Below are 15,952 nucleotides of genomic sequence, written 5' to 3' on the forward strand. Positions count from 1 at the left end.
ATGCTAATTACATTTTGTCTAATAAACCTGAGAGAAAATAATTATTCAATTAAAATGTATTTCAGTTTTGACTCCACTTTTTTTTTTCAATAAAAATGTGGTTTGTGAAATAAAGTATAGATTTTCATGTTTGGTGTAGCCCCATTTTCCAAATAGCTTGGTGGTAAATCTAGGGGCCTATAACACTAAAATTCGAGTTTTGAACCCACTGTGGTTGGAGCATAAATAGCCATTTGCGCTTATTATCAAACAAATAGAATTCACGGTTGCAGAATTTTAAATACAGAGCTAGTCATAAATGAGCCATATATCTATCATTAGTTTGTTCACGAGTTAATTCTCTAAGACTTTTTAATTTTACATTTAATAAAGATAAAACTGTGATGCTGGACCTGCTGGTTTAACATTATAAATTTGAATATAGTCTGTTTCCGACTTCCATGTTTTTTTTTTTCACATTATTTTTAGGAGAAACCTTTAAAATGTGTTTTACAAATTTTCATAAAAACGGTTCTGTGTGATTATAAATAGAATATAAACCTCTATCATGTATGTTCTTTTAATATCAAATCTCAATTTTTTATTACAAAAAGTAGCAATATTAAAAATGAGAAAGGTATTTCAAAACAGGTGTATAATTATTAATTTTTATTAGACATTTTTAACAAACACAACTGCCTTGCATTTGTTTTTGTTTTGAATTTCGCACAAAGCTACTCCAGGGCTATTTGCGCTAGCCGTTCCTAATTTAACAGTGTAAGACTAGAGGGAAGGCAACTAGTCATTACCACCCACCGTCAACTCTTGGACTACTATTTTACCAACGAATAATGTGGTTGACTGTCACATTATAACGCTCCCACGGATGAAAGGACGAGCATGTTTCATGCAACGGGGATTCGAACCCGTGAACCTCAGATTACGGTCGCATGCCTTAACTACCTGGTCATGCCGAGCCTGTAAAATCAGTATGAATTAACTTATTGCAAGGCTTTCTATCAATGTATTCACAAGTTCTTGGATTGATTTGTTTAAATGATGAACCATTTAACTCAACTGGGACGTGGAATATTCTCAGCTGAACTTTTATCTTTAAATCCAACTACTTATTGCTTTTTAAGGTCAGGTTAGCTTTTGTTGTTCTTTGGGTCTATCTGGACTTTTAGACCTATCCTCAGGGTATTCTTGGTTTATTGTCATCTATTGATTCATCAAAGTATGGGCTCTAATATAGATTTTTACAAAGTCTAGTACATTTAATAATAACATAAACGTTTTAGTTCTCTTCAGCTACTGCTACTTAGATTAACTATCTTCCAGTGACATACATAATTCGCAGCAGACGCTAATAGGGCAATTTCATTTAACCTAACGTTCTCGTACTTATAGCACTTCTTGTATCTCTATTATTCATTGACAAACTAACTCAGTATGTGACCCCCGCTGGTACAGTGGTAAGTACGGATTCACAGCGCTATAATCAGGGGTTCGATTTCTCTCGGTGGACTCAGCAGATAGTCCGATGTGGCCATGCTATGAGAAAACACGAACTCGGTATGTACTGTACGCGAGACTTACTGAAGCTAGAAATCAGAAAATGTTATAAAATTCCCAGAAATTTGATTTATTTTCAGTTATCAAAATCTTGAGAAAGTTATCCCATTTTCTAACAAACTGGATCGATGAAGACAAAACTGAAATAATTGGTCAAATAATAACGGACTAATTGACCGACAAAAATTGGCAACCTAATTATCAATCAATCATAATTATACTCTAAGTTATACATTTGCCCACATCGTGTCCTAAATTTTCAAGCAGTTTCTATGACCACAACATAAAACTCCTGGAAAAACAACATAAATGTTTAAATTTTAACAGAAACCTACAGTAATTTCGCTTTTGCTCGTTTTAACCAAAAGACTGTTTCTGCTTAATTTGTTTTTTAAAGGGAAAAAGCCTTCAAAGTGGCTACGTTAGAGTTGTTTAAAAACGAAAAACTGAATCCACATTTTGACCATTCGCGTTTATGCTCAACAACTAGCGAGTTTAGACATGGGTCAGATAAAAACCAGTTACATATATTTCAGTTAGGTGGTAGCATTTCATAACTGGTAATATACAGGGATGGCCGTTTTACCAAAATATACCATTTTATCTCTTTTTCTATAATGTGAAACTCTTAAAGAACTGCAAAGTGCCACTCAAGCTTCAAGATATTGATTTGCAATCCAGAAGGATCTTAGGATATTTAAGTGACTGATGAATTTCTGTAGTCCAAAAGGATGGATAATGAAGTAGCTCTAGATGCTTCAGTGATGCAAATGCAAAATTATCCATTATCAGAGATTGAATCATAAAGATGCTGATACATTATCCTGAAAGTTTTGTATTACCAAAGAGTGTAAACATTATCATAAGATGAAAGCACAAGATGAGGGCCACCAGTTTAAAATGCAATAATAACAAAAACATCTGAGTTGAGACATCCACAGCTGATGAAAGATAATTGCAGTCCAATGCTCAAGTAAAAGGTACATGAACATAAGATATCAAATTAAGTGTGTTGACAATAAAATAAGCCAAATGATTGACTTCAAAGAATATTTCACCCAAAATACGTATAATGAAAAAAAAAAACATAGAAGAGCTTAATATTCCTGTAGAGCTAACTTCCTTTACATCACTAAAGATGGAAGCACCACCAAATCGTTAAGGCCATCTATCCGTTGAACACTCTCTTCAGTTACAAGACAGAAGATAAAAGATCACAGGTTCTCCCATTTTTGCAACATATGCCACGGAAAAGAAAACCATAAAAAAGATTGGGTGACTGGACAGATTCGAGGTAGTAAATGTGTAAAGAAAATAAATTCTGGTTTGTACTTTATTTCACATATTTAGTTAATAATTATGATATATATTCATTAACACTAATTTGTTAATTATCAATTACTATTTAATCGTTAATTATGGAAAGTTTAAGATCAATGCACTGTTGTTTTGCTTTGTGAAACAAGATAGTTCATAGACTTTACAATGCAGAGAGAAGTCGTCGTTTTTAATTTTTTCGTAATATTTTCGCTAGAGAGAATTTCATGTCACGTGATGAGCACGGTTTAATGATTGGAGCCTTCTTTACAAGTTCAAGAAACGAACTGAATCATGTAAAAATCGAGTTAGTGGATAATATAAGAGATCGACCTGTGAGAAATTTATTGATTATTTAAATGGTTTGGTAGATTGTGTTACAATCAATTAGTCAATGTAAGTTTGTAAATATTGAGTTTATGTTTCAACAAAAAGGTAGAGGTAAAAAAGCAGGATATTGTGATATTGTTGTATTAAACATCTCATGTGAATTTACGCCTGTCAGTAAGCGTTAATTAAGCAAATCGACAAAGTAACAGCAGTCGAAGTAAAACGTTTTTACTATCCTTCTTTTTTACTAAATAACCCAAAATAATAACATCCAATAATAAAGAAATCATTTCCCAAACTTCTATGACAGCGAAAGGTTGGATAGAATACATCAATGCTGTTTTTTGTCTTATTAAAATCAATTATTCAGAATTGTTTAATGTAATGGTATACACATTATTAATCATTAACAAAACTACTAAAAGCAAATTGCAAGCCTCACTGAATAGTAGTTAAATACAGCAATTATGTTAATAGCTCGTTCTTCTATATTTCGACAACTTCATAAACTTTATGTGTCTTTCCAGAATTCCTGAACAGGAAAAGTATGCATGTACAACACCGTACATTTTAAACCACGTACAGCCTTAATATATAGTACTAACGTACACATGAAATGTTATATAAGCAAATAAGTGATGTTTTAAAAGCTTACAGCTAGTGTTAAAGGCTATTATAGAAAATTGATATTACGTAACGTATATAATCTCGAATGGACTGAAACTCAGTAAAATGATAATATACATTTAGAAGTTAAATAAATCCCGATATGTATCCAGTATAGGACACTTGCCAGCAAGATTGATACACAAATATATTTTAATATACAAATAATAATAATTTACAGTAACGGTTATTGCAAATAAAGGTCTATGAACAAACGTTTCACAAACTTACAAACACTATTGAGTATTTTGTTTGGCTGGAACTTCCTTGGTATTTTATCGAGGGTTCACGATGAGCGAATTAATTCTGAGTATATATAGGTACAATTCACTCAGCAGAGAGCTAGCTAGCACACCGATTTTTTCCACCGCTGAGGTTATATAGTGTTTACGTAAAAATACTAATGTTCGATATGAATTCGTTGAAGTTAAATGATTTGTAATGTTCAAAATCTATAAATGGTCAAATATATGAAAGGTGGCGATCAATTCCACTATTCGTTGGTAAAAGTGCAGCCCAAGTGTTGGCGGTGATGACTAACTGCTTTCCATCTAGTCTTATACTGCTAAATTAGGGACGGCTAGCCCTCGTATAGCTTTATGCGAAATTCAAAACCAAACCATAAATCATTCTTATTATCTTAACGTTTCCGACGTACCTGTACTTTAAAACAACTAGGCGTTTATATTTCGATAACTCTAGTCATAATATCTTTCGGTTTCTCCAAATTATTTTTATGTTGCTCAAATATTTTGATTCTCGTTACTAGCTTTAGTAAATAGTGCTATGTGTGCTTACTAAATTACCCGAACTTTATTATTCGTCTTTGCGGTACCTCGGTGTACATAAAACATCGTTTTCTTTGTTTTTTCTGTCAAGGACATTTTCAGCGCATTTTCTACATATTTTATCTATGTTACACTAATCATAATTTCCACCAGATGGTGTAATCCCAATGGTGTACAACTGTTCACCTTCATACTCGTTGTTTTCTTTCAGAAAGGGATACGGTATCTGAATGCTAGATCATATTTTTAAAATAATCCTTCGAAAATGCTGTTTGTTGTGTTTTTGTTAATGGTTGGTTTCACTTTCGCCTCAAAAACTGAATCGAATGAAACCTTCTGGAGCCCGATGAAAGGTGGTAATTGTTTAGTTGTTAGATAAACTGTTTTTCGAGCGTTATAATTTTGGTAATTATATATAACACTAAAATCAGCTTAAGACATGTTTTGTATTTTAGTATTTTCCTTCTAAGAGTAGTTAGGCCAGGTGGTTGAGGTGTACAATTCGTAATTTGAGAGTCGTGGGTTGGAATACCCCTTCCCCCCAAATAGCTTGCCCTTTCAATTGTGACGATAAATCCTAGTATCCCAAGAGTTGGCGGTGGGTGGTGATGACTAGCTCCTGCTGAATTGGAGACGACTGTTGCAAATGGCCCTCGTGTGGCTTTGCGCGAAATTAAAAATAACAACAGCAAACATGCTTAATAAGGATACGTAACAACAGTGAACAGGACAGTAGAAATGTATGATTTTGAGATTCTCAGTTAATATTGTGAATTATTAAAAAATTGCAAGTCTCATCGTAGCTTTTCCTTTATGTGTACATTCGTAGGGAGAGCATGGGGCATTAATAATTCTGAAAGAACATGAGAACCACGTTTCAAACATTCTCGAAATAAAGAAGGTAGCTGAGTGTAGCATTTGTTTATACATGTATCCTAGAAAAGGGAAGAAAACTGGGGAAGTGTCTTAAACATTTACATGTTGTAAGAAGAGGGAGTGTGATTGATGAGCTATTTTAATTATTTTACAGAGTTGTTTGAAGGAGACATAAAACTAGTCCCTGGACAGATAGACTTTGTAAGTTTTTTTTTGGTCTATTTTCTCCTAAATTCAGTTCGATCTTGTATTTTAATGTTAACTATTTTAAATATAATTTTAATGTAAATGCCAATTTGAATACCTATTTGTTGATATTCTGTATATTGCTTTAAGCCTAGTAACAAGAGTCATTCACTTTTGTGAAAGAAAGTTGATAGTTAATTGAAATATAATTTGGTTGACAATAAAATTCTCAGTTTTATGTATATTTCTTAGGACCGCAACGCAGTTCTAGATAGAAGCAGTAGATGGCCTCATAATACTATCTATTACAAAATTGACTCGGTGTTTAGTAAGTAAAGATAGCTATTTTATATTAAAACAGTTGTTATTTCAAGATCAAATCTGTGTTTATTATTATTATTTATTTAATAGTTTACTTAATTAGGTATTTCTTTTATGGTAAATAACATCTACTCTACATAATAACATTGGCCACGATGTGTTTTCTTTTGGCAAAAATATTTGTATTCTAATTATCAATAAACTTGTGAACAGTATGGCTCGTGAATAACCTAGAATAATTAATTACTTGGTTATAATATTGACACAGAATTTTCGCTAGTGCAATTTTTCGTTCATAGCAAGGAATTTAGTACTATAAGTGTACAATTCAGTTGTCATTACGTTTTCAACGCAGCACCTGCGCAACGGGAAGTTATCCTCCAAGCTATGGAAGAATACCAAAAACATACATGTATCAAATTCGTGGAGCGACGTAATGAAGAGAATTATATCTTTATCCATTCTAGTGTTGGGTATGTACAAGCAACAACGTTTTGATATGACGTGATTTGAATGTTTATAGTGTTAGGTAAATATTGACAATAATAAGAAATTGTAAAGTGAGTTTGTTTCTGAATTTCGCGCAAAGCTACTCAAGGGTTATCTGAGCTAGCCGTCCCTAATTAAGCAGTGTACGATTAGAGGAAAGGCAGCTAGTCATCACCACCCACCGCCAACTCTTGGGCTACTCTTTACCAACGAATAGTGGGATTGTCTGTCACATTATAACGCCCCTGTAGCTGAAAGAGCGAGCATATTTGGTGCGACGGAGATTCGAACCCGCGCCCCTCGGATTACGAGTCGAAAGCCGTAACCCACATGGCCATGCCATTTAATGTGATATATCTTGTATCTTATATATACAGATTCATCCACACTAGTGAGATTAAATCTCTTACTTTCTAGAACCTATTGGTCGTACCCAAGTTAATTGTCGTATGTTTGGACATTTAAAGATACGTTTAAGTAATGATTATGTTTGGAAACATTTTGATTTCCGGTGGGACAGCGGTAAGTTTACGAACTTATACCGCTAAAATTCGGGGCTCGATTCCTAATGTTGGAGGCAGCAGATGATCCAACGTGGCTGTTCTCTTAACAAGAAACTCAATCTAAAACATATTTTAGCACCACAGGTAGCATTTTTACATCTTTATTTGTATATAACCATTAGAAATAAATGGATAAATTCGTACGTAAATTTATACCTATCATTTGAACATATTTGAGTAGGACAGAAAAAATAATACTTTATGAAATGGTAAATATAGTTTTGTGTACATAACATTCTTGGTATAAAACCTTATCCTTCAGGACATTTACCACCTTTGATGTATTTGTTTTTAATGCCAAGCAGATATTCTTCCGAGTCCACAGATGGAGTGATACACTGAGAAAGAAAGCTACTTTAATTATTCAAATTTATTAATGTTTTTATTGCTATTCAAATAACTTATATATCTTCTCTCTTTGTTTAAAGCTAAGCAGAAATGTACACAATAGTCCATCGCTGCTTTGCCCACTCCAGGTCTCGAACCCGGTTTATAAGGTTATAAATCTGCTAATATACCGATGTGCTACTGGGGTGCCATGGTGAGTTGAGAAATGCTTTAGCACTATAGACAGTATCTGTACACACTTTTTTTTTTTTTTTTTTTCCCCGTCGCACCAAACGTGCTCGCCCTTTCAGCCGTGGGGGCTTTATAATGTGACGGTCAATCCCACTATTCGTTGGTAAAAGAGTAGCCCAAGAGTTAGCGGTGGGTGGTGATGACTAGCTGCCTTCCCTCTAGTCTTACACTGCTAAATTAGGGACGGCTAGCACAGATAGCCCTCGAGTAGCTTTGCGCGAAATCCAAAACAAACAAATGCATAATTAATATATTAAAAGAGCATACAAAGTATATTTCATACTTTATTGCCCAGTGTCTAGTGTTCGTAACCTAGTTCTCATCAAGCCTCTTACCCTGATTAGTTTCAAAGTTATTGGTACTATTGAATAATCTGTCTAAAGTAAAAAGTTATTGAAGAGTTATTTCAAAAGTAACTTTGTCCAAAATGAAAGCTACCACTGGATAATATAGATACATGAACTCTTTGTGATAACCATTTTTTTTAATAATGAGAATCTTAATCTAACGGATAACAAATCTTTTGAGTGTGAATTTTAAGGTATTGTTTTTATATCACTCACGAATTTGGTTTTAATATATGAATTTCGACGAACTAATGAACCGCATGGAACTTACTCTTCCAATAGCTTAGTAATGTAACTGAATTCTTTATTTTGTATTGACATGTCCGCTTGCCAGTTGCTCAGAGAGAAGTCTGAGGGCTTCTAACTTTAAAAACCGTGTTTCGATACTCCGGTGGGCACAGCACAGATAGCTCATTGTGTAGCCTTGCGATTAACAACAAACAGACAAACAAAGAGAAGTTCGCTTATTATAAGCGGAATTGGATACATATGTATACTTTTATCGAGGCTTGAATATTTTTAAAACGTGAATTCTCTTTTATGGGTGGTGTTTTAAAATTAGTCGCTTGTTTTATATTTCTCTTTTTATATTTAGTTGAAATATTAGTAGAGCAGTCATATATTTTTCACTGTGATCGCATTTCTCTCTATACATACGACAAGCTGAAGTTTTTGCCGAGGAATGCTTAAACTTAATTAAAACAATGTAGCTTTAACATCAGTCATACATTTCAGATTAGTAACTTGAACATGAACTATATCTCAAAATGTTAAAATTATAACATAACTTCTTCATAAACAACATTTGCGTGTGCGTGACTTATAGCAAAGTCACATCGAGCTGTCTGCTGTGTCCACCGAGAGGAATTAAACCCGTGATTTTAGCATTGTAAATCCTCAGACTTACCGCTCTTCCAACGGGGGGCACAACGTCTGCAGTTAGTTTTCTATCTACCAACAAATAAAGATTTTGAGGTGATTCCAATCTTGAACATTCTACATCTCATTGACTGTAAGAAAAACATGATTGTTTGAAAAATAATTCAGTAACTTCCATACTTTGTCCTTGAATCCCTTTAGTATATTCAACATTGTTTAAAGCGTCAACTTGCCAATATTGTTTGAGATTCACTCAACAGGCTAGCAGTAATTAATCAACAGGCTTTATAAAATATAAATAGGGTTATGTTCAAGTTGACTCCCTCAGAACACTACATATAGATTGTAGTATTTACATATAGACTTTGGTTGAGATTGGTCCAATAGGCTTAGAGGAGTAAGAATGCAAATAAACAAATATTTCTTATTTATTGTCACGTGTAATAAGTTATCCCGGTTAAGTCCCAAATTTATTATGTTACGTGTAATAATTTATCTCGGACGAGTCTTCGATTTATTATGTTACCTACGTTAGGTATTACTATTTCAAATAACTGGAAATTTTAATTTTAATTTAGAAGTTAATTAAATGTTAATATGTATCAAATTTATGGTATTTGCCAAAAAAAAGTGGTACACACAATTTTCTTTATAACACAAATATATGTTTAATATACAAAAAAATACAATTTATAATAATGGTTATTATAATAGGTATTACAAATGATGGTTAAAATACAAGAGTTTTACAAACTTACGAACAATAATGAGTCGTCTATCCGGTCTAGAACTGAATATTTTGTTGACGATTCAAGTTCTCGACAAGCAAATGAATTCTGAGTTGATATTGGTACACGTCGCTTGAGTTAGCTAGCTGTATTTTCTTCGCTGACCTCACATCGGTTACAAACTCACTTCTTAGCGAGAAAGATAGTTAATGTCCTCGAAGAAATAATGTTGTCCGAAGTTAGTTAATTGAAGTTGAATGGTTTGTAATGTTTGAAATATAAAAACTTTCCTGGTATTTTTTTTTATTTTTCAGATTAATAGGCGTTAATGACAATTATAGCTTTCGAGTCCCATAATACACTGAATGTAGCTAACTAATAATAATAATAATTGTCTCTCAGTGCGTCGGTTTTATATACCAATCATGTGAGATTCGCTAAGTTTAGACAGTGCTCAAAATCTCACTAGTGTTTTTGTAAAACAAATATTGTTGATTCTTACTCCCAAGAATCTTCTATAAATTTAGAGAACAGGTGCTACTTACGCAATACATATTCAACAATATACGTAACATGCATCAAACTGAAACAAACGTAGATATTAAAATAATCGTATAACGGTAAATTCGTTGCACTATAGATAAATAATTTATTAGTTGTTTTTAGCGCAAAACTTCACCACCGGTATCCATGCCCGATTTTCAGCGTCGTAAGCCTGCAGACTTACTGCTAAATCACTGGAGGCCCTTTATAATGAGAGAGATTGAATTATGAAGGATGTCACAATCACTATATATACCTTCTGTTATAGTAACTAGTTAGTATGGCCAGGTGGGTAAGGCGCTCGACTCCTAATCTGAGGGTCGCGGGTTCGAATCCTCCTCACACCAAACATACTCACCCTTTCAGCTATGGGGACGTTATAATGGTACAATCAATCCCACTATTCGTTGGTAAAAGAGTAACCCAAGAATTGGCGGTGAGTGGTAAAGACTAGCTGCCTTCTCTCTAGTCTTACACTGCTAAATTAGGGACGGCTGGCGCAGATAGCCTTCGTGTAGCTTTGCGCGAACTTCAAAAATAAACAAACAAACGAAACTATTTAATTTGGCTTTGTAAGCGTTTGTAGATGTGAAAGTTTTTAAATACACTGAAATCTTCACCATCCAATAAGTAAGATGAACATCTAATTAGTGACGGGAGTCACTGGATTTCTCCTGCAATCTCCTCGCTGTGACTTTACCAGTTAGTAACAGGACAGATTACGTGTAAAATAACACTAGTAATTTCTACTTATTACGCTAGATTTATTTAACAATTCCTTACATTCACATTCATTTATAAAATATTTCTTATTACAATCATTATACGTTTTATACTGTAGTATATGCAAACATCATGAGCAATCGATGAAGTTATCGAACAGTAAATTTCAAACACTTCGTTCCATCATGACGTATGTTACAGTCTAATATTTGGACTATTTTAAATATGGTACTATTTTAAAGAAGTTTATTTACTCGTTTAATGAAGTACGACTGTTTTAGCAAGTTTACTAGACCAGTTCAGATTATCAACAAAAAATATTGTTCGGTGAACAGTTGCTGGTCTCACGTGGGTAAAGTTGGAGGACTGCAAGAATTCTCTTTACAGACACCAGCTTGCATCAACAAAGGAATTATCATGCACGAGATGATGCATACTATTGGGTTTTGGCACGAGCAGTCTCGAGCGGACCGTGATGATTACGTCAACATTCATTGGGATAATATTCGTGCACGTAAGTAACTGATTGCTTTCCTTTTTGCATGTGTGACCCTTCCTAATTTAAGGTTGAAAATATGATTTTTTAAATATTATCTCTAAAATTATTGGTCGAAAGTACAGAAGATAGTGGCTCTTTCTGTTATCACAATATACAGTAAAGGGGAAAAAAAGGACAAAAGTTGTTTTTTGATGATAAAAACGTATTAGATCTTCCAAACAGTGAAAATTGTCTTATCATTGGTTCACCTGTCGCAAAGGAAACTTTATTTGAAACTAAGTTCTTCCTTGCCCCTCCTGTTGTTGGTAAGATGTTGGTGGAAGTATATTATCTTTTTGAATGCAATTATCTCTATATAAAACTCGTTTACACATTTAACCTACTCAACATACACTTCGAGGATGTCAAAAAGGAACATGTTCTCTAGTTTCAGTTGCAAGTTATCTTGCAAATAATGGAGATTCAGTTAAATTTCAATCGATGAGAAAGCGAGGTTGTCCAAAAACGTTAGAATCCCTTCAAAAGAAAGACACGCAATCTTAAGGAAGTACAAGGAGTAATAAGAATGAAATACTACATTCTTCTCATGATGACCACTTAGATCGTCCAGTGACTGACAAAACATAGATGTGACTGATCAAATCTCAACCAATAAAAAGCCATCTGAGATAGCTGAAGGACATTTTTGTTGTTTCCACTAAGTGCCTAGTATCATAAATGCCATAAATAAGTTGATAAACATTTTTCCATTCTTGCAGTATAAGTCGAAGTGAAATGGGAGTAGTCTGGTACTTTGGGAAGACTTTTCATCAAAACTAAAACAACTTTTAGGGAGTTTCATCGCGATTATAGAAGTAAGTGATCGAATCCTAAGTTCACGAAATTTTCTGGCACAAACAACTCACGATTTTAGGGTTAATATTTCTGTTGCTACAGAAACGTGTTACATTATTGTGGTACTATTGCACAAGTCTGAGCATCGAGAATACTAATTTATATATTGTTACTTGCAAACTGGTTTTCTGCTCTGTTTACCGCGGGTATCGAAACATAATATTTGGCACTACAAGCCCACGTACTTACTGCTAAGCCACCGGGAGGCTCAGGAATACTAAAATCAGGTTTTTTTTTAGCTCGTGAAGTCTTCAGTATATAATTTGTTTATAAGAAATAACTCTCAACTTCATAAAAGTAATTATTTAATAACGATGTTTTTATTTTCTTATTCGTTGGGCACACGGTAGTACAAAAATTCAATATAATTGATATAAAACTAAGCTTATTCGAGTTAAAAAGGATCACACTCACAAGCCTCGCGTTATCACATATGACTCATAAGTGTGTCACGTAAAGTCTACATATGGGAGAAAGTAAGTTATCTTTGTTATTAATGCTTTTTTTGGTATTAAATATCACCTTTTTCTGGATTGAAAAACATTTGTAACAATTACTATCGTCTGTTTGTAAATAAACTCAAAGCTACACAATGGCGATTTGTACTGTGCCTACCGTAAGTACAGAAACTCAATTTTTCGACTTGCCGTTGAGCTACTGGGAAGCAAATAGACATTTAACCCAAACTTTAATCATATCAGAATGAGACTTAATGACATATCTCAGAACTTTTGTTTTCATAAATAATATTATGCCACATTTGCAGATACATTTACGGTTTCGTGTTCTAATATTCTGTTGAAATGTGTTTACCAATGAATTAGTATTCTTTTATTTAAGAGTTATTACAACCGTTTTCTAATTTCAGATGAAAAGCACAACTTCAACAAGTACACACTATTTGAAATTGATCACCTGAAAGAAACCTACGATTACAAATCTATAATGCATTATCACGCCTGGGCCTTTGCTCTGGATTTTAACAAGCCAACATTATCTCCAAAAGCACCTGGTGTTTCCCTCAATGATTTGGGCGTCGCTGTAAAATTGGAACAGTTCACAGACGGTGATAAACGAAAAATAAACAAATATTACGAGTGTTGATTGTGAAATGAAATAAAAGTTTAGTTCTAAATCTAGTGTTCCGTAAGTGATGTTATGGTTCTTGTACCTTCCTTTGTTTATACATAAAAGTGCCATCTTAAATATTGCACAAGCTATCAGTGTTAGCCGTCCCTAAGTTTGAAATAAGAGACAAGAAAGAAGGCAGCTAGTCAACAACACTTGTCCCACCTTTTGGGCTACTACTTTTACCAACGAAAGATGGGATTAACCGTCACACTAGAACGTCCGCACGACTGAAAATGTGAGCATGATCTGTAATTGGACTTGAACTCGCGATCCGCGTATTTCAACTCGAGAACTTTAATCATCAGGCCATATTTTTGCTTTTACGGACAACAATTTTTAAATGAGTGAAGTCAAAACTCATTTCATCTATAACATTTATCAAGGATAGATTTAAACGTCTCATTTAACATTCTTTTAAAAAGCATCTTGTCTGATGCAAAGATCTCAAACTGTGGCATGCGATACGTGATGCTAATGTCTGTGGTTAACAACACATTTAATATAAAAACTCATAAAATTCGTAATAAGCCTTATCTGAGACTTATTGTACTTAATACAATAATTAAGTATTGTAATTAAACAAGAATGATGTTTAATAATTGTCTTGTACTTTTAAAGAGTAAAAGACTCTTTGCCGAGTCTTTTAAGTTCACCTGTATTGAACTTAATAATGAATGGATTAACGAGATTCCCACTGTCCCTATCTACTATCTAGCAAAACCACAGCCAAGGGAACGGGCTTGTAGAAATCAAGCCCATAGTACAAACTGTGGGATTGTACTTGTAAATTATGGGGATTTACCTAATTTTATTTTTTAAAATAAAATTTAATATGTTTAATGTTTGTAAAATGTTTTTAAACATTTGTTTAAAATGTTGCGAGTCAAAACTAACCAGCTGCTAGATACTGTGTTTGTAACTAACAAGAAAATAAACCAAAAAGTGGGACACGAACTTGAAACATCTGAAAAACACTAGTCTATTGAATAGTTTTGCGCTGAGGGAAAAAAAAAAAAAAAAAACATTTCCGAATTTGAGAAGTTTTCTACAGGTAGCAGCACATATAAAAACCAGAGATCCAAACGACTTTTTTAAATACATATTGCGCAACTGTAAACTTTTATGTTCTTCATCAAATATACAAAACCTTCTAATACAGTCTTAACATTTTCTAATAACGTGTTTCACATCATGTTCCAAACTCTATAAATATGAATACAATGCTTTTATTCCAGGGAAAGTTATCTAAGTTGATGTGTGGGTGTGTTTTCTTATAACAAAGCCATATCAGTCTATCTGCTGAGTCCACCGAGGGGAATCGAGCCGCTGATTTTAGCGGTGTAAATCCGTAGATTTACCGCTGTACCAGCGAGTGACACCTAACTTGATGAAAACGTCTGCTGATTATGTTAACAATGTTCGTTTATGAATAAATACTTACTTGTTCAAAGTTCTGTAAGCTATAAAACTACCGATATTTCGTTGAACTTTGAATATAAATTACTTGTAAAATGACTCGGAAAAAAGTAACTTGTACGGTAAAAATGGTTTACATGTATCAAAAGTTAAGTAAAACTGAAGAAATAATGACAAAAAATATTAATATATTGTAAACGCTGCGGTTACGAAGAAATAAAACACATTCTAATCGGATTGGATTTATTTGTGTCATAAAAAAATAAGAAAGGAATTTTAAAATGTACCAACTCACGCCCAGCGGAGGGGGGTGGTGATACGGTTCTAAGAATATTTGTTGGTAGAGTGTATCACTACAGGGAGTAATCTCTCGCAGCTGCGATTATGAGAGTTACCCCAAATAATATGGAAACACGATTTAAGATTTTTTAAAGAAGGGGATTATAGACAGAATGGGTTTTGTTATTTACATCTTCAAACAATTTGTGTGTTAGGAAGTAACGCCGCTTATGTTTAAAATAGACGTGGAATGTGCGATAACATAAATATTCGACAGCCTAAACGTTTAATCGGTGAAACAGCCCTACTGGTTACTTGAACTTTTTCGTCAGTCAGACCCATTGAAATCCATCTTGGTAACGCCCAGAGACCAAACGAAAACATCCCAGCTGCTGTAGGGAATTCTTCATGAAACAACGGTCGTTGTCGATCAGCAATTTGGCAGTTACGTTCACGTGATACTTCTGGCCAATATCTATTAGTATATATTCTAGCCAAGAAGTATTAAACACTTCAAGCATTGTTTGTTTGTTTTTCAACTTCGCGCAAAGACAAACGAGAGCTATCTGAGCTAGCAGTCCATAATTTATCAGTGTAAGGCTAGAGGGAAGGTAGATAGTCATCACCACCCACCGCCAACTCTTGGGCTACTCTTTTACCAACTAATAGTGGGATTGACCATCAAATTATAATGCTCTCACGGCTGAAAGGGCGAACATGTTTGATGTAACGGAGATTCGAGCCCGCGACCCTTAGATTACGAGTCGACCGCCCTAACCACCTGGCCAACTTGAAGAAATAGATGAAAAGTGTAATATGCATTCTCTCTCAGTATATATACTAG

The 15,952-nt window shown here is 34.0% G+C and overlaps 1 protein-coding gene across 4 annotated transcripts; it reads left to right on the forward strand.

Annotated features, from left to right (window-relative positions):
* The first annotated feature begins 4,809 nt into the window (after positions 1-4,809).
* Positions 4,810-13,417, forward strand: LOC143229576 (zinc metalloproteinase nas-4-like). Of its 4 annotated transcripts, none has more exons than XM_076462121.1 (6): positions 4,810-5,011; positions 5,686-5,732; positions 5,970-6,045; positions 6,394-6,511; positions 11,171-11,403; positions 13,151-13,417. In XM_076462121.1, exons 1-6 carry the CDS (start codon positions 4,921-4,923, stop codon positions 13,384-13,386), a joined length of 801 nt encoding a protein of 266 aa, XP_076318236.1. In that variant the 5' UTR covers positions 4,810-4,920; the 3' UTR covers positions 13,387-13,417. The 4 variants fall into 4 exon arrangements, with proteins under 4 accessions (XP_076318236.1, XP_076318237.1, XP_076318239.1 ...); XM_076462122.1 differs by having other exon boundaries at positions 4,812-5,008; XM_076462124.1 differs by having other exon boundaries at positions 4,815-5,011; positions 11,225-11,403.
* Positions 13,418-15,952: the final 2,535 nt, after the last annotated feature.

Source organism: Tachypleus tridentatus, chromosome 10 (genome assembly GCF_004210375.1).
Source record: "Tachypleus tridentatus isolate NWPU-2018 chromosome 10, ASM421037v1, whole genome shotgun sequence".
NCBI classification, from domain to species: Eukaryota; Metazoa; Arthropoda; class Merostomata; order Xiphosura; family Limulidae; genus Tachypleus; species Tachypleus tridentatus.

Excerpts from the sequence above, each read along its gene's own strand:
- LOC143229576 (XM_076462121.1), top strand. The coding sequence starts at position 4,921 with ATGCTGTTTGTTGTGTTTTTGTTAATGGTTGGTTTCACTTTCGCCTCA. Across the intron at positions 6,046-6,393 it reads CAAAATTGACTCGGTGTTTA|CACCTGCGCAACGGGAAGTT; the intron begins GTAAGTAAAGAT and ends TTTTCAACGCAG. Across the intron at positions 11,404-13,150 it reads TTGGGATAATATTCGTGCAC|ATGAAAAGCACAACTTCAAC; the intron begins GTAAGTAACTGA and ends TTCTAATTTCAG.